The following is a 21,753-nucleotide window of genomic DNA, read 5'->3' on the forward strand; positions in this document are numbered from 1 at the left end:
TTCTTTTAACAATAACTTATCATCAGGTAGCTTAACAAATTTCAACTGGTAAAAAGACAGGTAGACTGGTTAGACTTAGGCATACTGTAATTACTGTAGAACCAGCTGACATTATGTTTATCTTAAAACAAAAAAGTGAACTCCGAAGTTCAAGGCAGATACAGTTTGTAAACTCAGCTGTAAATTCATGTCTGAAATATACCCAAAAACTAAAATTAGTAAATTAATGTCACTCCTCACATTCTTCAGGTCGCATCTCATTAACTTTATGTAGCCACAACCTCCAGGTCTCACAGTCACATGGCTCATGGGCCTCGCCTTGACACTCCCTGGAACACACACAGACAGATAGATGTGATGCAGACAGTTGAAATGACCTATATACATTCATACTCACATTCCTTCTCTGGACTATACACAGAATTAAGGCAAATGATGAAATCACCAATCACGCAATGCTGTCAAACCTGTCGACCGCCATCAATTGGCCATATCTGCCTTCCAACCAAATGCCTTTTGCATGCCAGGGGAACTATAAAAGTCAGACCTATGTTACATCCAGTACCATTACCAAATGTCATGTCAACTGAACTCCTGAGTAAACCTGACAAGTGAACCTAACGGCCACTTTCGGGAACCATATAGTGAGGTGAGGTGTAGTGAGGCATGTAGCATTAGTTGACGTGGGGTGGAGCTCATGATATGATGGTGGGGGAGCTGTGAGGGCATTCTGCAGGGCTCTGGAAGTGTGATTACAGAGGACAGAAGGTGGAGGACTACACAGCATCTGGGCCCTTCTGCCCTTGAGCATGCTGCCAAGCTAACACACGCAGAGTGATAACGAGTAGTTACAGTTATATGGACACAGAAAATGAACACCCATGCAAACAAGCACATACAAACAGCATAGGTGCTTGGCATTCAAGGGCACAGACCCTGCATGTTTACCACATATTCAGTATCAAAAATTATTCACATATTCATATTTATAAGACTGCACGCACATTCCATTTCGACAATATTGTTAAATACTTGAGCAAAATATGTGTGCATTTATCGCAAGTTAAAAAAAGAATATAAATATCAGTCAACATCAGTCTCATTTTTGTATGAAATTTGAGTTGGGAGGATTTTAACCTTGCTTAGCAAAAAGACCGGTGTTAGCGAGTTCATGAGTGGGAGAAATCTTTTTCCTTGTACTCTTTAATAAACTGATGTTTGGCAAACTCCAGATGGGCAGGCATTCGTCTTTTACTTAAGAGTGATTTCATTTAACCGCTCTATCATTAAGAAAACAATCAATGGAGTGCTGTTTTTTGGACAAATGGTAGAGCTCTGTTGGAGTGGCCCTTAGATTTTTAATTGTCTCTCTGAAAATCCCCCATTTTCTTAGTTTCTTGGTTTAACTGGACACCTAACTTCTCAGATGAGTCTTGGTGATTTCAAACTTGTCAAGTATGGAAATTATTGGCAAAATAAAATGTGGACGTATCCACTGATTTACTGTAGGCGAACACACTAATATCACTGATGCAAATGACTGGGTCTTTATCAGGCTGCTGGAGGGGTTGATGACGAACTGATCATTTGATTTGGATGTGTTGGAGCTGAGAAACATCTTATGCATGCAGGCCAGTGGGCCCCCAGGACAAGGATTGGGAAACACTGGTCTATTGTAATGAAGAGCGTGTCTGACTTCAAATCAAACTCATCAAAATGTGCTTATTGCCTTTGCAATGCTTTGCTTTTAGAAATCTCCATTAATAGCTTTGGAAAAACAGGTTTAATGTTAGTCCATATTTAAAGTATAATCCACATAATTACAGAATGATTTGTAACATTTTCACATATAAAAAGGTGTGGTATTGATTACTGACCAGCAGAAGAGGTGACCTTTGCCACAATCTACAGCAGGGGCCCGAAGGAGGGGAAAGCTAAGAGGGTCTGAAGTGGAGGTCCCAGGGCCCTGGGTGCTCAGTCTCACCGCCCTTTCACAGCCTGCCTCAGGACACCAGCGGATCACTGGATTGTTCTCCACAAATGCCTGATCAACAGAAGAAACAACGAAGATTAAAATTCAGCAATCTACTGTTGAACTGTAGGTATTTTAGTGAGAGTGACTACATTACACTACCAGAGAATTATCTGTTACAGTCTCTGCCAAAAGAGATCAGAGAAACAGTCCATTTCCACCTGGTGCTAATTTACAGTTTAAAGGTTGCAACGGTACACATACAAGTAAATCTGAAAAAAATCACAAATGATTGTGATAAAAACATGTTGACCTCTGTTAAAATACTAATTGCCTACACTGTGCATGTTGTCCTCTGCAAGTCCACAATTAGTCTGACAACTACAACGGGTCTTAAGTGCAGCCCCGTTTTGTAAGTTATTTAATCTTGGCCCAAAGATGAAAAAAGCCTGAATACGATGACTTAACGGTGTGTGTTCATGTTTGCATAGTAACTCAGAAAAAGAGTATGGTCATTTATTTGAGATTTGTGCTTTCATTTTTCTATTGAGATAACATATAGGCAAAAAATTAGTTTTTGTTGAAATCAAACAAAATGTAAATGTCATTCTGGGCAGATTGGTGGTGGAATCTAGCAATTTGGTAACAAAAAAATCTGTAAGTAAAAAGTAATAATACTGATAATAAACTTTATCTTTATAGCACTTTTCAAAATGACAGTTACAAAGTGCTTCACAGATAGTAATAAATTACATAAAATAGATATAAAAGCAGCAACAACAGCAATTAAAATACAATGTAAAAAGCGAAAAGAAGAGCTAATTGTGAGACAAATAAAACCAATAGCAGTTGAGCAACAAGCTATTAAAAACAACAGCCTAAACAAGTGAGTTTTTACAAGTTTTTTAAAAATTGGAACCGATTCAGCTGACCTGATAGGAGGGGTGGGGGGGGATTCCAGAGATTTGGAGCTAAAATAAAAAAGCACAGTCCCCCTTTGTTTTGCCTGGGCCGAGGGACTGATAAGAGCGACTGTTAGAAAGATCTGAGTAGTCTTGGTGCATAGTATTGTGTAATGAGCTCAAAGTAAAGACCATTATTTTTGTTGTTTATTCATTTCAACTTAATTATACAGCTGACCTTTTAAGCCCAAGGCCATCTCTCTACTTTCAGTGTTTGCCCCCTTTGTGCTCTTCCATGTCAGCCAACTGGCGTCAATATTCAGTGTAGTCTTTACTGTACATTCAAATTAAACTGCAGTCAGTTTCTCTGATGGTGATTATCATTTCGATATTATATAGGACGCTCTGTTTATCTGTTTAGTGCACATCTCGTTACCTTGATGTCAAACTGGAGGTAGCGCCTATCCATCTCTCTAGACACCACACTCTCAATGACTTCCACAGGCACTAGCTGGTAGCAGTCGAAGGCTGGGCAGAAGATGTTGTGGGCTTCACCCTCTTGGATCTTTAGATTTAGAAACCTGGGGATGCATACATACATTGCAGACAAAAATTAGACATACACAGAAAACCCCTTCGGTCTGAGAAAATTGGGCACCTAAGATCAAACCAAAATATGACTTACCCTTCCCAGCATGCTCTACAGAACTCATGGCCACAGGACATGTCAACAGGCTCCTCGAAGACGGAGATGGAAGACATGCAGATACCACACTGTGATGCAAAAAAAGATCTGTCTTAGGGCCACAGGAGTATTTCTTAAACTTCTGTGGTGCAATTTCAAAAGGCCCTCTAGAAGAACCAATGGATTATTACATCACCCTTTGAATGAAAACCTACACAGCCAATCTTCTCAAAACGTGGCAATGGGTGACCTAAATTTTAATATTCAATGGGACGACCAGGTCTGGAAAACTATGCCTTAATGCTGTTATGTCAGTGTGTGTAAACTACACATAATGGTAGTCCATGAAAAAACACTGCCAAAGGCCAGCCCAAGCTAAAATGATGACTTGTTGTTAGTATGTGGCTCATAGATTACTTTTCTGTATGTAGTTTCTCAAGTTCACTGAAACTTGAGTGAAAAACAAGCACAAGCAGGGGCAAACACGCACAGGCCTTATTACAGTGAAAGACTGACCCTAACAAAAGACATAAAGGAGGCAGTGTACTCCAACAATGTAAGTATTGATTTGTGAAAGAGCAGAATGTGATATAATCAACTGTAACCTTTAAACAAGCCCTTGAGTAGACCCGGTCGATTGGCCCGGTGCAGTTCAAGGCACGCCTTTTCAGAGCCATGACAAAAGATACTGTCAGACAACCCATGATTTCTCATAAAGTAATTGATCAATCAAGTCGGTCAGCTTCAACTTTCTATAAACAGTTTAGTTCACTTACTGAAACCCTCTGGATTGAAACATCCATCATTCACTCCAAAAACATTATATCTTCTCACATTATAACTCTTTACGATTTGCAATCTAATTTTCCCCACTGAAATTTTTTTTTAAAACACTAATAAAGCCAGGAACCAACCTCTCCTGGGTCACCCTTATTGTTACTAAACACACTTGACACCACCATTGGCAGTCTTCTATCGTGAGTGCTCGAACAAGACAAACTGCCAACAGCATAAAGGACATCTCACATTACCTGGTGTAATTTCCATCTTGACAACTGTTCACAAAGAAGACTGCAGAGGAAAATGTCAAGCATGTTTGATAATTATTGGGAAATACCAGACAAGGTCAAGATAATGGGAGGCTATGAAAGAGGGAGTGTGCTGACCCTGTTACAGCAGAGGGTCAATAAGGCTCCATAATGACCTTGAAAACGTGCAGATTCTGTAAGCACAGCTGTGGAAAATACATCTTCTATGAGGTCTTGACCGCACACTTGCTAGTCTATGACTCATAGGAGCAGTAGTTGTAGCAAGTTAATGATATATTTGTCTACATTCTTAAAATGTGCTCAAATGTTACATTGCAGGCAGTATTTGATACCTCTTGGCATTAGCTGTAGAGTTAGAACAATTAGCAGATAGCTACGGTGACACTTGTATATAGCCTTGCATAAATGTAACTTAAGTACTTCAATATTTTCCTACGCTCTGCAAGTTCAGCACCACGTCAGATGAGCAGCAGTTACAGAAGGTTACAATGGGATGTCATTTCTACCTAACTTGATGGTCTCATTAATTGGCCTACGGGCAGTTGAATTTTGTACACTAATATTTTCTAAAAAGCATCTTAATATTCTCTCATGTTCAGAGCCTGCCTACACTAAAATTAACAAACCACTTGTTCTCCTAGGAGTAGAAGTCCTGCTTGTGTTTATGTTTGTGGGGAGACCACTGGCATGAATACTAATGATTGCTTGCAATATAATGCTGGGAATTAATGCAACATTATGCAGATAGACAGGTGTGCCAGTGAAAATTTGAACATTTCAGCAGAAACACTTTGGAGAATCTGTGGCTCTGTAGGGACTTAATTTAAATAAACATTGGTGTACAGTTTTTATGGGTACACTGTGCTTCCACGCTAGCTTTATCCTTTGCTGCTCTAGCAGCTTCTTGGCCATGAAAATATGCTGCTCCTTGGGGCTACTCGTCATGTGGTTTAATTTCATCTGATGGCTTTTCATTGATAAGTATAGTCTAATGATATATAGTCTAAATCTCTCATCCACCATATTTGCAATTGCCATTTTAAGTGTTCTTGAACTGTTTAGCTAAGAATTTATACAACAAAAAGGAAATCGGAAGTAACTGTGCAACTTCTTTTTGGTCAAACTTGGACTCAACCACACTGTGAATTGTGAACTGTGAACCTCGGTGAAAGACAACCCAAAGAAATCTCTCACCAGAGAAGACTCCTCATCGGCAGGCATGAGGCTGATTTGGTCTGGGGAGGTGATGGAGGAGCGGGTGGTGCGTGGCGTCCGGGGTGAGGGCAAGGTGTCCCAGGCATTGTAGCCACTTGGAGGTGGGTTGGGCATCTGTACCCCTGAGCGTTGGCAGCAGTCCTCCGCATTGGTCATCCAGGCCTCTAAGAGCTTCTCTCTGTCCCAATCTGATGAAACAGTAAAGACATAATTGAAAGAAAGAAAGGCTAACACATAAAGCCAAACAAAGAAGAGCAATCAAAGTCAATGCAAAGCCTAATAGTTTTGTTATGAGCTCATGACAAGGAGGTATGAAGAAAGACTTTGGAAGATAGTCAAAAAAAAAAAAAAGCTGAGAGAGAGAAAAAGGGAAATTATCACTGTAAGAGAAGTGTAGAATGTCTTAAAAGTCCAGTGCCTATTTTAAAAGAAAAAGCTGTGTCATTAAAGTTTGAATGAAACAAAGGCTCCTAACGTTTTTAGTATCCAGTAGGGATGTCACACATACACACACACACACACACACACACACTCACCACGGCTTCTGCTACATGCAGCAGGTGTAACTCCTTCAAACTTCACTATGCTTATCTGCCAATTTTTTGCTTTAATTGCTCAAGCACGTATTACTCGTGGCAGAATTACACGTTGGACAAAAGCGTTAAAACAGGCGTTGATTCGATTGCTGCCCACAACATCTTCCATCCACCCAGAACAAGTGTCCCAGTGGGAGGGGGGATCGCCCCAGGGGGAGAGGAGAGAGAACCGGGATCAGAGCTAAGCTAGTCAGGCTAATACCTAAGGCTGCTTCTAGCTAATGTACGGTTGCAGGGAGATCGGCTGGATGAAAAGGGACTCAGGCTGACTGTGCAACGAAACATCAGAGACTGTTGGTGCCCACATCTTTACACAGACCTGGCTCCATTTCAACACTCTGGATCAACCTGCTGCTCCAGACGGGCGAACTACCAGGCACCAGTAAAAACAAAGCAAAATATACTTTGTAAAACGACAACAATAATGAATATTCGAACATTTTTACCCATCCCTACTACAAAGAGACCAGCTCCAGTTACAAATTCAGCCTGAAATCAGACATTGAGCCTGTAGACTTGTTCTCCGCTTAATTCTCACTTCTTCCATGCAAAATGTATTCACAAAGAAGCATTTTTTTCAGTCCATCCTTTCTGATATTTTTTAGAATTGGTAAGTACAATGCTGATTCCACCCTAGCCCACACAAATCCCACTGCAGTGGCAACACCACCACATAAGCCTTTAAATCGGCCAACAACATAGACCTGCTGCCATCTGGTTTTCTGTTTTAGAATAGCTGTTCAATCTCACATTAGCACAAGAACAGGTTTGAGAGCTTTTCAGTATAAATATTGAATGACTTGTGGACTATGCCTGAGTCCAAATTCTCTCTGACGAAAAAGTCCCCTCCTAAAATAAGGAACATGACCCGGTCAACTTTGCAATTAGGCCATTATCAGCCTCAAGACACGTTTCACCACCAATCAAATGCCTCAGACTCTAAATGGCCTCGTTTAGATAATGAATATTGCTTCAATTTCCCCATCTCCGTTCAATTAAAACTCATCAATGAGTATGACCCTATCTCCATGCTTTTGGCCATTAAAAGGGGTGAAATTAAACGTCTCCGCATTTAGTCTTAAATATCAAAAATTAGCGGGGAAACACAAATTGTCATAAGCACAGTCAGATTGACAGGCTGGCAGCTCAACGGAAAAGCACTAAGAACTGTGATAAGAAAACTGAAACTGAAAAAGACTAATATTGTAATATAAAAGTTAAGAAGCATGGAAGTGTGTCAGTTTTCACAAAACATTAACGCAAGTCCAAAAATCCTTTTCCAGGAGATTAACAAAAATCCTTAAATGTCCCTTCCCAGTTAAACAGACAGACAGCATTCCCATGATAGACATGAATAAATATAGCAAGAGTCTGGGGTCATTCTCTCCCCTCTAAGCTCCCAAAAGTATGCCTAATATGTAGCACACACAACTCCACAGCCAGCCACTCGGCCCACTGAATTACAGAATGGAGTATTTAAAGACAGAAAATCAACCCCTAACTGTGACACAATTTCTGAACTCCTCAGCTGATATAATGTAAGCCAGGTTAAATTAAGTGGGGTAATGGATTTCAAAGGCTTAAGATCAAATAACATTGTTTTAAACATTCAAAGTTTGTCATGCACATTATTTTAGCTAGGTTAAAAGGAAACTAGTTTGAGATTTGCTCGCTTCAGCCTGCAAATCAAATCAAGTCTGTGACACTGATTACTTGAAAGCAAACGATGAAAGTTTCAAACATATTGCTTTATAACCTCTTACATTATTTGACCACCTCAGTGTCAACATCATTCCATTAGTTATTTGTGATGGATAGAAATAAAGCTACCTAGCATTTATTCATAATAGTAGAATGAATGAATGAAAGTGTATACATTACGCATGCAAATGTAAAAGATTCGGTAATGCACACCTACATTTACAAACAGCAATATAATTGCGAAAGTGAACCAAACAAACAAAATTGGCGTGTTATTATACATATCAATGGTGGTGTAAGTACTCCTATTTGTGGATGTACGAATGTTTCTCACATATCTGGTAGAAAGGACAAGCCCACTAAGACAGCATTTAGAGAATGTGACAGTGACACTCTCCACTGAGAGCAATTTCAGTGAATTCTTTTCGATAACAAAGCTGTTCACATCTTGCCCATTAGACAGGAAGGAAATCACTGGAGTGTAGCATGATGTTTATATGAGCTATGGCTTCTCTGATCACAGCACAAATAAAATATGAGGCAAATTTAACAATAAATGTTTTCTTCACAAGTAGACAGTGAAATATGTTTTGCTTAGGGACGGATGCGCTCTTTGTGGAAACAAGGGGTGCAAAGTAAAGAAATATTTCAACACTTTTAAAAGCTTGTGTTTAAAAAGCAGTGTGTGTGTAGCCTTGAATTTGAATGGTCAGTGCCTATATTTTTGCCCTTATTAGACAGTGACAGTGTGAGCACACAGAGGAAACATGGGATAGAGAAAAGAATATGATATGCAACAATGGTCCCTGGCCAGGTTGTAACTAGGGATGTTGCAGATATATGGTATTTGTTTCCTCCACCATTTTAGGGACAAGCAGATACTCTGCATGTGTGACTGTGTGTTTGTATCTGTGTGTGTGTGTGTGTGTGTGTGTCTGTGTTTAACAGTACCATGGGCACGCAGCAGCGCCTCTGCAGTGAAGAGAGGGGCCTGCAGCATGTCGGCTGTCTCCACTATCAGCATGTCCTTCAGCCTCCGTAGATCCTGAGGCCGTAGGCCCTCATACAGCTAGAGAGGAAGGGCAGAGGAGGGGAAAGGACGGAAACAAGAGAAGAACAAACGAGGATAGGATAAGGACATCAGGAGAATAAGAGAGGAATGATGGAAAGTAAGGAGGCAAAAGAATAGGGCGGGTCGGCAGAAAAAAGTAATGAAAGAGCAGAAAGAGCGATGGAGAGAGAGGGAAGGGAAGGCAAGGAATTAGGTTGGGAGCAGAAAAAAGATTGGGCAAAGGGGAGGAGAATAGAAGTATTAAATCAAATACAGACGATTGCTGACGCATGACTAAGTCAGACCCAGTGAGCTAACAGACTGATGATGATAGGAGTCACATGCCTTATGGCAGACTACTTTGTCTGACTACTTACTATGGGTGTTTGTTTGTGTCTAAGCAAAGCATCTGCAATGTGAGGTGGGGGGCCGGCCAGAATCCCAGCTAAATTTTAAACACAGCACAGCAGACACACAGTGCCTAATTCCGAGAGGAAACGACAGACCTACAAAAACTCTAGTGGCTCTATAAGCTTCAGTTTTCGGAAGATGTACATTTTCTGTTCATTACTTTCATAATATAAAGCATGTGTTTTATCATTTAAAATTACTGAAGAGAAAGTGTTATAATACACCCCTGTGTGGGTTTGGCCAGGTTAAGGTATCTAGGGCAGCCTTCCAAGAGTTTTACAGCAGTAACAATTACAAAAACTAGAAATGGCTTCATTGAATTTCTCAACAGCTCGGTAGAGACTATACAGGCGTTATTAGTTATGCTGTAGATGACACCAGTTGAGGGTGACAAACTGGAAACTGTACACCCTCTGCCTCTTGGTATGTTATTCTGTACCTCTCTTCGGTCGAGGGCTGCGTACTCTGCCTCTATACCCTCTGCCTCAGGGGCAAGAGAGAAGACCATCTGCGACTCCAGGCACAGGGCCAACTCCTTGTGGTGCTGCTTCTCTGCACAGTCACATGGAGTCTCGCGGTTTTCGTTCTCTGCAAACAGGTCCGCGTCTCTCTGCACCAGGAGCTGAGCAAGTGAAGAGGAAAATTTGGCTTTGAATAAAGGGGTACACACTATATGCAGGGACATGTACTAAAGCTCGGTGGCTTATGTATGTAGTTTGAAAATTCCTTAAATTACAAGACCAAGAATTCTGTGATAGTAGTTGAGGGAAAGGCCAATTATTTCTATATAATACTGTGACCATGACTATTACTATTATTACAATTTCTCGGGTTCAGGACCCTTAAGTGGATTGCACAGGTGCTTCTTAACATGAACTTTTGCTTTTTCAATTTTAGAGATGCGGAATTTCTTACTTAGTAGCATCAGAGAGCTATTGTGGTGCTTCTGAGCAAAAAAACAAAAATGTTTCCACAATGGCGATGGCTGAGCCACTTAAGAGAAAATTGAATAAATTGTTCTCTCAAGTATGAATATGTAATTCCGATTGATTCTTGCTACATTTTCCTGCACCAGAGCTTCAACATTTGGTTTTGCGTATGGTGCAAATTGCACTTTGTTATATTTCCCACTGTAGAGCTTTCGGGGAGAAAAAAAAAACCACACACACAGTGCATAGCAATTTGATTATCTGCAGTTAGTTGTGAAGATATAGTTGAATCCATTTGATGGTTGTGGTTGTTAATATTGTAAACTAAATCCTTCATCATGGGGATTACACAGCTAAGTTTAACACAAAATCCATTCTGTGCAAAATTAAACTTAGGTCTGTTTTTGCAAAGACACACTGATAGTTTATCTATGTGACTTTTGTACATGGTGCATCCTGCTCCAGGGATTAATAAAGATTTTCTGTGTTGCAAGGAATCTTCCCGAACCTCAAAAGGGAGTAGTTTGATCAAACTTAAGATAATGGATGTGATCAAGCAAATTATTGTCCCTTGCCCAGGATCATCACAGGATCTAATACAAGGCCATACACCAGCCCGTATTCTACAGATATTCATATTACAAAAGAGCACATATTGAATCATTTCTTTTAACATCAGCGTTACTCTGCCCTCTTTTATCTTCCTTCCACTAAAACTGCTCCTCAGTCAGGTTTCTCACTTTCCATCAGTGGAGCCTTTGATCTGTACCTGAAAAGTCACACTTGAGAATATTTTACATAATCCCAGACTGAAAAATATCCACAGGATTTTCGAATCTCACCTCAACACAAGTCTTCATGCCTGAGGCAGCGGCGTAGTGCAGGCAGGTGCTTTTCTTGTTGTCGGTGCCATTGATGTCAGCAGTCTCATACTCTCCGTGGTCCAGCTTTGCTCCTGTCCATGTAAGGATGATCTGTAGACATTCTGCCCGACGCTGTTTGTCTTCATATGGCCGTGAGATCCGGGGTTGCAGCGCCCCCTCTGAGGTCAAGATCTGGGGCCCCATGCAGAGCAGGTGCAGAGATGTCTCATTGTGCACATTACGCTTGTTTGGATTCCCATCTTTGCTTAGTAGAAAAGACCTAAAAGAATAAAACAGGGACAGGAAAAACACTTGATTTAAAGTTTCGCTCACTGGCCTACAAATGGCTTTGCATGCTAATATCAGCAGCAAGCTTACTCTTTTCTGTTACTAACTTTTCATTTCAACTTTTGGTAATGGTAATCACATATTTCTGTTATGCTGTAATAAACTCTAAATGACAGCCTCAAGTCTTCTTGGAATGGTCCAGAAGTGCTTTATTGGGTTCAGGTCCAGACTCTAGCTATGTTACTCCAGGACTTGCCCCCCGAAGCCACTCCTGTGTTATTCTCTTGACAGAACACATCAAGTCGTTGTCTTGTTGAAATGTAAACCCTTGCTTCAGCCTGAGATCTTAAGCACTCTGGAAAAGGTTTTCACTCCTGACTAGTCTTCTAATCCCTGTTGCAGAAAAAAATCCCCATAGCATGATACTGCCACTGTTTGTCTGTAGGGATGGTATTAATGAGGTGATGCTCAGCGCCTGGTGTTCTCCATATATGCCATTAGGAACTGTGGCCAAATAGTTAAATCTTCGTTTCATCAAGCCAAAGGATTTTGCTTCTTGTGGTCTGTGAGTCATTCAGGTGCCTTTTGGCAAACTCCCAGCAGGCCATTGTCTGACTTTAAGTGAGGAATGGCTTTCTTGTGGCAAAAGCCTGCAGGTCTACACACAAATCCCTCAACTGTCATCTGTGAGACCTGATATATAGACAGGTGTGCGCCTTTCCTAATTAAGCCCACTGAATTCAGTTGGGCACAGGTGGACTCCAGTCAGGTTGTAAAAGCATCTCAAGGATCACTGATAGAAGTGAGCACCAGAGCTCACTGCGGGTGTCAAAACAGAAGGTCTCAGTGGATATTTACATCTTTAATTTCAATAAATCACAAATTACCTACAAATCACAAATTAAAACCTATTCTTGCTTTGTCATTGTGGTGTATTGTGTATAGACTGATGAGAAAAAAATAACTTAATCAATTTTAAGATGAATCTGTAACATAACAAAATACAGAATTACACAGTAATGCACATTGTAAATTATTAAGCAAATCAGCAGTCTCAGAATTTTCTAGCCATAAATTTGGCTTCTACTTGACTTCGACGATACCTGCTGACATTTTATACCCCCATAAGCATTTTTCTAACTACAGTAAGAATGCAAAATTGAGCAAGCATCCAATTAAGGGAGAAATGATATGGCCTCAGATGTGTAAAGACTAACACATGCAAGGTTGGTAGCTTGTGGGATGGGAAGCTCTTGGAGCCCCATCCTATTCTATCCCAGCATGTTGCATTCCTGAGAGGAGCTAACAGATGGCTATGTGGAGAGACAGATGGGACAGAGACATATAGCGACAAAACATGAAACATTTTCTCTTACGATGCAGCAATACAGTACTAGATGGGACCATTTGATCAGCAACAGAAAGAGGAGTGCTCAGAGGACAAATCTGAGTGGGTGTCACATAAGAAATGCAAATAATAATTTAATTAATCAATACATTGTAGCATATCAAAAAGCTAGAGCACAACAAATGAGTCACTCATCTATCAACCTTTAGATGTCCATTTTCCTCTCTCAGACAGCAGCCCGTCCGATACATAAATATGTGACTCTGAATGAGTCCATTATGTCTGCTTGCTTGCTTGCTTGCTTGTTTGATTTTGTCTGGGCTATATCCTAACCTGAGTAAGCGTGTCATGGCGTGCCGGGCAGCATAGTGCAGTGGAGTGTTGTGCTGGTAGGACTCTCCATATGTAGAGTTGGGATCCAGAGCCTCCTTGAACTGCGGGTTGCTCTCATATAGCTGGCAGGCCAGCATCTCATCCCCGTTGATGAGAGCCTTACGGAACTTGGTCGCTGTGTTCCCCATCTCTTCCCCTACCGTAGGATCAAGCTCTGACTGTCACAGCAGCCTCTTTAGTCGTCTTCAACCTGCTCAAGTCCAGTAGGCCAGCATACTGAATGTCCTAAAGGAAAGAAGAAAAACAAGAGTTAAATTCCGTTATGGCTGTGTCCAAAAAGTCCAAAAACACCTGGCTAACTAAAAAATTGTGTCATTAAAAATGTCAAGACAATTCTCTTAATGAGACAAACGTATTTTCACCACTGTTTCAAGAAAAGCAGCCTTAAGCAGTCTTAAGCAGAGTATTAATCGCTTCCACTCCTTCTAAATCACAAGGTCGAGAGTTGCATCTCTGAGGTTGCTCAGGCTGCTCTGCCACAAGCCCCTGTGTCAGCATCGCCACTGCACTGTAAACCACCTCCCTGTGTGTCTCTTTTTATTTTTTGTTTTGAATAACTAAATATGGTGCCAACTAAGCTCAAACAGAGAGAAGGACAAGACTTCCTGTGGCATCACCAGGAGCTTCCGCCTCTTCATGCCAATGCTGCCCATCCCACTGAGGCCACGAGTCATTGTGAAGCAAGAAGTCCTTAACTCCAGAGCAACATGCAGCGAGTCAGCATTTCAGTACCACCAGAGCACCATATGGTCACGACTGTTTGGGCAATGTGATGCATTTATGTATTTTTGGTCTGCTACAGCAGAATCAACAGAAAAAAACATAATCGCCTTCAGCACAATATATTCTACTTCATGAGACTAAAAATCATTCATACTGAATTTTCCCTCATTATGGAAATGCTTCTGGCCAATAATACATTGGTTTAGGCACCTTATGCACACAATAGGGGGAAAAATACTTGTTAACTTATGAAGATTTGGGCATTTGGAAGGTTTTCAGCAAGTATGACAAAAGAAATGGTAAGCGAATTTTGACATACGATTTGCCCGACGATTGACTATTCTACACAATTCATGTAAACGGAGTCAAAAATGTGGATGGATCAAACTCACTTGTCTGATCTTTTCAGCAATCTAAAATTACGTAAGCGACTGTGAGTGTGTGTGTGTGTGTGTGTGTGTGTGTGTGTGTGTGTGTGTGTGTGTGTGTGTGTGTGTCATATAGCAGGAAAAGATATTGCTCACTCCGATTAAGGGAATTTAGCATCATTCTACATTATTTACTCTACATCATACTTTGTTTTTTATTCTACAAACATTACACATATATACACATGTGGACAGTGAGGGTTGTGACCTCAGTTATTTAAAGCTACCAAATCAACACGCATACACTCAAGTTGCCAGTTTATTGGGACACCTGGCTGAAACTAATGCAGTCTAATACAACAGCCCTGCAAAAAAATCCTACCTTCATGAAGGCTATAATGTTACAGTAAAGTACAAAAGCAGATACATGTTAAGTTTCAAATATGGACATTTTTCCAGTGTCATGTTTCAATTTTTTATGACATTTGGTGAGAAGTCCTCTCTGAAAACACCCACTGTGGAATGGACAAAAGAGAGGCTGGACCGGGACAAAGAGTGAGGGACTCCTCACTCTTTGGCTGACTTAGTTTACATGCATGATATATAATTTGCTCTCCATTCAGCCAGGCTAAATTATACGTAGTAGTGAATCAAATGTGTTAATCCATTGCCAATACTGGACATAATCCCCAGCCATCCTTGCAATATGACTCACTAACACGTTAGAAAATGATAACAACCATTACAACAATGAAGCCAGGTGGCACAAGTTAAGTTGCCCTGCATCAATATATCTGTGTCAAACTTGTGCCATGTGAGGACACATACCCTCAGAACTGCACAGAGTCAGAGACAAACACCTGTGTTGAACTTGTACAGATCTTATCTTTGAACAGAGTTTTATAGCCTCATAAATGGTAACTCATATTCCTCGATACGATCACTCTCCAATTGTACAACTAGATAATTAGCCTGTGTGACATTAGTTAGCGACACTCCTCCACAGCAAGGCCACCAAACACCTAACTATGGCTATCTAACAGTAGCAGCTAACGATATAAACATATAGGTGATTATCTGCGTAGCTTGCCACTTGTCACTGAACTCCTTCATGCAGGCCTTTCCCCGTGTTGTGTGCTGTTTACCGTTTTCGCTAGCTCAGCCCGAGTGTTGTGTTGTGTTAATGAACAGTCCGCGATAAGGCTTCGTTACATTTCAGGCTAATAAAAGCACTCACCAGTCCACTGACCTCGGATAACATGAGCAGCGAACCACTCCGTGTGCTGAGAGGGCTGGTGTTTTACCAAAACACACAGCAACGCTCGCTAGCTGTGTGTTATTCAAAAACATAAAAACACAATGACGCTACCTTCTGCGTTGGCTAACGTCAGTGCATACGCTAGCGGCTCGGCTAGCAAGCTAACCGCGCTGCTAGCCAACTTAGCTAGCACAGTTTGATAAAGTCACAGTAAACAATGAGTAACAAGTATCCGGACTTACACAGACGGTACATCTCGCTGTAGTTGACCTGCTCCTGTGAATTAACTGTCACTCGCTGGCGCATTAAACAGAGGGGTTTTTTTTCTTGTTAAGTGAGGCAAACCATGAATAATGCGTGCTTGGAGCAGTGATGTTGTTCCTGTCAACTCTCCGTTGACTCTCTGCTGGCTGGCTGCTACATGGGTTGCCAGGTTTCAGCACAACCCCCTAAAACAGGCGGACAAGCATATGGCTCATATCCATTAGAGGCTAGATGTCTTTCAGTGTGTGCCCAGTGAGGGGAAATACTGCTAAAATACACACCAATGCCACTGATTGAGTTTTACATCTTAACGTGACAACCTTGCAGTATTTTAGACTGATGGTAAATGGCCAACTAAGTGCTTGATTGGGGTTTTTTGGAGGCCCACTTTCTCCTCATCTGCGCACTGTGCCCATGTGTGGTGCAACATGATTAGATATAAGCCTCTCCAATTTAACTTGTGCCAAATCTACAGGTGCCCACTCACAGAAAAGACATGGTGATTCTTCAAAATTAAAATAGAAATAAACTTCACACTCTCCACTTTTCAGCAGTAGGCTGTTGTGGTCCAACAATGGGATGAAATCGAGATTTACTTCAATGCATTGTCAGACGCACTCTGTCTCCATCTCAACAGACTAGTGGTGATTGATGAGGTAGCTGTGAGTACAATAAAAGACCACTAGAGTGCGACAGAGTCCACAGAAACAACTCGTGCTTTTGGGTGGTAATAAGATTGTGCTTTTTTATCCTTGACAGTCCAGCCTAAATAAAAAACTCTTGGCTTTTGGATTTGTTGTACATTTCTTTTTTAAAGTTTTAAAAACATCTCAATCTAAGAGGTGGGTTAGCTGAATTGAATCGGCTTTACCCTCCATCACACTCCTGTGTGCATCCTGTGGTTTCTCTTCTTCGTATCTAAAATCTACACAAGCATCAAACATAACCTCGTGAGTAATTACAGTCATATCTTAAACTGCTGCATTCATATATATCAAGATAACGCTTATATCAAATGTACACATAGGCCATCACATGTTAAGTATTTAAACTATTTAAACTGGGATGCAGGTGTCTTATCTTGAAATTACCACTCAGATACTCAATACAACACATATGTCTTTTATTATCAAATATCTGAACATTGCCATCAAGGTATATACAGCATATCATCCTCACATTTATGAGTGCACAAATTTCACATCAACAGGCCTTCAATAAATAATCTGTAAACACCTCGGTGTAAAAGCAGACACAGCATGTGTGCACAATGTCAAATACATAACACTGTTTAAATAATTGGGGCAACTTAAAAAATGCTTTGGCACTGTAAAGATTCCAAATACAGAATATATGAATGGGGTGTTTAGAAAATATATGGCTCAAGGGGGACATAAGCCACTATCTCAGGGCACACGTGTCGCTTTACGCTTGATGTCATTGTTTTAATGTGTCCATGATATTTCCTGTGTCACCGCAAGAGGAGAAAAATATTATCACAAGACAAATTCTGGGTGAGCACATAACAAAAAGACTAAATAATATTTCTTATTCATGGTTGCAGATGAAGAGCAACCAAAATGGCAAAATGAGAGACAAATCATTTAAGGGTTTGTGTAAAAGGAATAATACGCTGCCATGCCTTTAGATGAGGGGACTTCTTTGCTATAGGAGCTGCTGTTGGTGGCAGCAGAGGCCAAGTCCTCACACTTGATGTCAGCGGGTGAGTCCTCTGCGCTCGGACCATTGAGAGACAAGCGCCTTCGTTTGCAGACTGTGGAATAAGAATCAGCCTTATCTAGGGGCAGAGCTGATGGCTGCGTCTCTGTCCAGGGGGAGATCATGCCTGCACTGCCATTCACCTCCTCCTCTATCTGTGGTTTAACTTTGTTTGAGTCTTCTGGGAAACCAGCGGTGGGACTGGGCCTGGGAGACCAAGGCAGGCTGGGAGTGACCTTTCTCTGGTATGCTGCCCTGGACCCCCACCCTGCAGACATGGTGGTGAAAGGAGAGTCTGGGTAGTAGCTGAGAGCATGAGTTGTTTGCATGGACAGGGACTTGATACCATAAGGAAGCAGGGAGCTTGAGTATTCCCCCTCATAGGGAGTGAGATCTAGCTTGTTGCTGGTGCTAGTGCCGTTTCCCCCCTGCTGCATGGAGGCGACAAACCACCTCTGAGAAGCTCCGTCCTCTGACTGAGGCGAGAGGAGGCTGTTAGTCTGTGGCACTGCTCTCTCGCTGTTGTAGAAGCGATTCTGGGGAAGGTTGTTGACAAATTGGTCCTGGAAGAGGGGCTGCATGGTGTAGCGGGCACTGGGGACGATCTGGTGGGCACGGGAGGAGTCGGTCGGAGATGGGGTGAGGCGGTCGTGCTCTGCCGCTGTGTACATCCTAAAAAAATATACACGTACTCATGAACTTGAGGTGAAGGAAGGACAGTGTCTGAGTGAATGTTCAAAGTGAGTTGGAAACAAATCCTAAATTAGTCAATTTAAAAAGCAAGATTGTTGAGACATTAAAACATATAACTTGATTTATACTCAGTTTAGTTTATAACTGGCAATGCAATAAAGAAAAATACTCACGAATCATAATTATCTCTGAATCCTTTGGCAAAGGGGTTGTGATCAATTTTCAGCTGTGTGATCTGAAACAAAGCAAAATGGGAGAATAATAAGTTTATATGTGATGAATGCAAAGAAGCACCATGCAGTCACATGGAAGAGAGGGTAGATGCATTTACTGTTCGTGTCCACTGGATGAGTTGCAAGGAAATGGAAATTACACATGGACCAAAATAAGATGTAACATGCAATTTGTTATTTGGTTTTAGCAGCTTGTATCTCAAAAAACCACATCCTGGCATGGAGGAGAGGAGGAGAGGAGTGTTTCATGCTTACATCAGTGTTCTGGTAGGCAGTCACGGCTATAAACTGAGTCTCTGGGAAGGTGAAGCTCTGAGTCTTAACGTCACTGCTGATGTCCTCCACCCCATCCTCCGTCACCTCCACGATGTGCAGCCTGGGCTGGTACTTATGCAGCGATTGCAGGACAATCATCTGCACATGAACACGGTAAAAACAAACAAGAGCAAAAAAAAAAAATCATTTTTATTGTCATAATTTAAAAAAAAGTAAGCCCTAAATCATTTTTCTAATTTTCTACAGGTGCTATGGCTGTGTTGCGCATTTTTTAAAAACTTATTTTGCCTTAATATCTTATTTTGGATATCGTGGGCCTGCTTCATATCAGTCATATTTTGCGCAAATTCTCTCTAGAGCAAAAACATCACGTGAGCGCTAAAAGTGAATTCATTTCCTGTCAAACATTATTTTAAAAGTTATTTGCGTAAAAACTATTAATGGTGCACTTTAATCTGGTCTCTTACGCAGAGTTTATCAGGGTAATCGATTAGAAAAAAATGTAAGATATTTTATTATCAGTTAATGCAACGAAAATGATGTTGACATTTTAATAAATTTACATAAATCTTCGGTTGGAGTTAAAAGCGTTCATTTAGATTTTTTTTTTTTTTATTATTGGTTTGACTTGACATACCTGTGAAGTATTGTGACTGGTTCCTTTGTTGTTGGTGAGTTTCAGTTTGCTGAAGGAGATTTCTTGTCTCATCCAGTGGGCTCCTGTGTTTGGAGACTCTGGATGGATGTAGACTTTATTCCCTGGAATAAAGAAATACATTTCCATCATCATCAAACTCGCAGCAGCCAACACCAAGTAGAGCATTTAGTAGACTATTTATTGAAAGACGGTTTCATAATGATAATAATGATATTCCAAAATGTATGCGCATAAAAATAATCCTTAGTTTGTATCAAAACATTTTATTCTAGCAAACAGCCAATTAGATAATCTTACTATTTCTCCATTTGGTTATCTCCTTTTTAAGTTTATTTGATTGAAGAAAACATAGAACAAAATGAAATGTAAAAATAAAAAAATTCAAATATCGACCTCTCTCAGTACCTTGGCTGCTGTTGTCCGCCTTCCCACAGGTCACCCACTTGCCACCTTGAAATCTCCAGTGGTTTGGATCCGCCAACACCACCTCCACAAACACGTTGTAGTGCGCCGTCAGGTTGAGACTGGCGATGTTAAAACTGAGAAACGGGAACATCCGTCTGCAGACACAGCAAAATCAAACAGACAACAGGCGAAACTGGAATATGAGTAAGATGTGTTGAGCAATGAAAATCGTAAATTTTTCTTACAGCAAATAAAAGAAATGAAATAACAATTTGCATCTTCTTTGTCATCCCCTGCTGGCCTCTCACCTGCCCTGCTTGGTGATGATCATCTCGGTCTGGTGACGGTGAAACTTGAGCCACAGGGGCCGGTTGCAGAGGTAGACCTGGGCCCTCATCCCCGGCCCGGCTGTGGGCAGGCTGAGGTTGCTGAGAGCGGACCCTGAGCCGGTGTAGGGCGGGTAGATGCACCCGGGGCTCTGCCCGAGCTGGTAGGCCGAGCTGAAGTGACTGCGGCCGGCGGCGGAGGGAGAAAATCCCGTGGGAGGCAATACGGAGCCCAGGTGGAGAGATGAGGGGTACCTGCCTGCGCCGGACGGGGTGTAAACCGTCCCACTGGGGGCATAAGGGATAAAGGAGCAGGGGTTCTGTGCTTCGGGGCTGTGTTTAGAAACCGTGGGAGAGATGTAGTACCGATCAGCACCCATCCCGTGCTCTGGGTACCTGCTGCCAGCAGCCGGTTCGTCCCCATCCACAGCCGGAGACTTGCACCTCTCATCCGCTGCCTCCTTGGTGGAAGAGAAGGTGCTGCTCTCTCCTTCACCGCCGAGCATGGCTGCTTTTTTCGTCTTTGATACAGAGGTACTTGCTCTCTTTGATCCCACTTGAGACGCCTTTCTTTCTTGCCTTGTTTTTCTGGGGGTCTTCCTCCCCACGCATCAGGTCTTGCAAAGCAGGTCTTGTGCCAGCGGTGCGCTGAGAAAAACTTCCTCTGGCAGCATCCACTGAAGTCTGAACTCTTGAGACAGGAAGAGATTATAGTTAAGAGCAGCCTATTTTCTACAGTCATCGGGATACCTGAGTCACCAACAATAGCAAGGCCCATTACAAGCTGGTGACTTGTGCGTAAACGTGAATACAGTGAAACGGTGGAAAGTGACGGTCATATGAAAGCTGAGAGTCTCCGTGGGTGTATCAGGGTGGGGCTGTGAAGGTTTAATCTAACTTGAACTGTTGAACTTCAGTCATTGTAGTCTTTTAAAAATCAATAGCTAACATTAACTTAAAAAAAAAAAACAAGCCTCCTTTGGCATAGGTGCACCTCTCCCTTTCTATTTTAATTCTCTCCTCTCTTTTTAAGTCATGTTTAGGTGAATTATTCCACTAAATTCGGTGTAAAAATGAGAGGCACATTGCATTAGTTTTGTAGATAAATTCTGATTTACAAGGAGAGGCTGAAACAGGATGATTCAGATCACTTCAGATGCGTCCATGATGATTTTTTTAACTATTAACTATGACCTGAATCGGTCGTTAGCCCATCTGTGGTCACCTCTCAGGTAGAAACACGGTGACTTTAACTCCACTTGGATGATATTGGAGGGGAGGGGGGAGGGTGGGGGGTCGCCTCGAGGTAAGAGCCAGTTTCTTGTAAATCATATGACAAATTTGAAGCACTGATTTTTCTGGGAGGGTAACTTTGTGGTGTAGGTTAAAATTAAAAGCGAAAGTTCGCCCACGATTCTTAAAATGCA

The 21,753-nt window shown here is 41.6% G+C and overlaps 2 protein-coding genes across 2 annotated transcripts in view; both read right to left on the reverse strand.

Moving 5' to 3' along the window:
- LOC139204887 (ankyrin repeat and IBR domain-containing protein 1-like) overlaps window positions 1–16,148 on the reverse strand; it is a 32,371-nt gene extending 16,223 nt beyond the window's left edge. The window contains exons 1-10 of the mRNA XM_070834911.1: window positions 15,995–16,148; window positions 13,344–13,628; window positions 11,354–11,654; window positions 10,022–10,204; window positions 9,072–9,189; window positions 5,803–6,011; window positions 3,560–3,648; window positions 3,311–3,455; window positions 1,878–2,044; window positions 241–329 (exon numbers count right to left, since the gene is read on the reverse strand). Of these exons, the coding sequence (XP_070691012.1) occupies window positions 241–329; window positions 1,878–2,044; window positions 3,311–3,455; window positions 3,560–3,648; window positions 5,803–6,011; window positions 9,072–9,189; window positions 10,022–10,204; window positions 11,354–11,654; window positions 13,344–13,531 (1,489 nt within the window). The 5' untranslated portion in view covers window positions 13,532–13,628; window positions 15,995–16,148. The remainder of the gene's footprint in view (window positions 1–240; window positions 330–1,877; window positions 2,045–3,310; window positions 3,456–3,559; window positions 3,649–5,802; window positions 6,012–9,071; window positions 9,190–10,021; window positions 10,205–11,353; window positions 11,655–13,343; window positions 13,629–15,994) is intronic.
- A 1,048-nt stretch (window positions 16,149–17,196) lies between these two features.
- LOC139205331 (eomesodermin-like) lies at window positions 17,197–20,833 on the reverse strand. The gene is made up of 6 exons (XM_070835507.1): window positions 20,309–20,833; window positions 20,001–20,155; window positions 19,575–19,696; window positions 18,917–19,075; window positions 18,602–18,663; window positions 17,197–18,407 (listed from the first exon to the last, which is right to left on the reverse strand). The coding sequence occupies exons 1-6, from the start codon at window positions 20,830–20,832 to the stop codon at window positions 17,621–17,623; spliced, it is 1,809 nt and encodes a 602-aa protein (XP_070691608.1). The 5' UTR covers window position 20,833; the 3' UTR covers window positions 17,197–17,620.
- Between the last annotated feature and the right edge of the window lie 920 nt (window positions 20,834–21,753).

Source organism: Pempheris klunzingeri, chromosome 8 (genome assembly GCF_042242105.1).
Source record: "Pempheris klunzingeri isolate RE-2024b chromosome 8, fPemKlu1.hap1, whole genome shotgun sequence".
In the NCBI taxonomy this organism is placed as follows: domain Eukaryota; kingdom Metazoa; phylum Chordata; class Actinopteri; order Acropomatiformes; family Pempheridae; genus Pempheris; species Pempheris klunzingeri.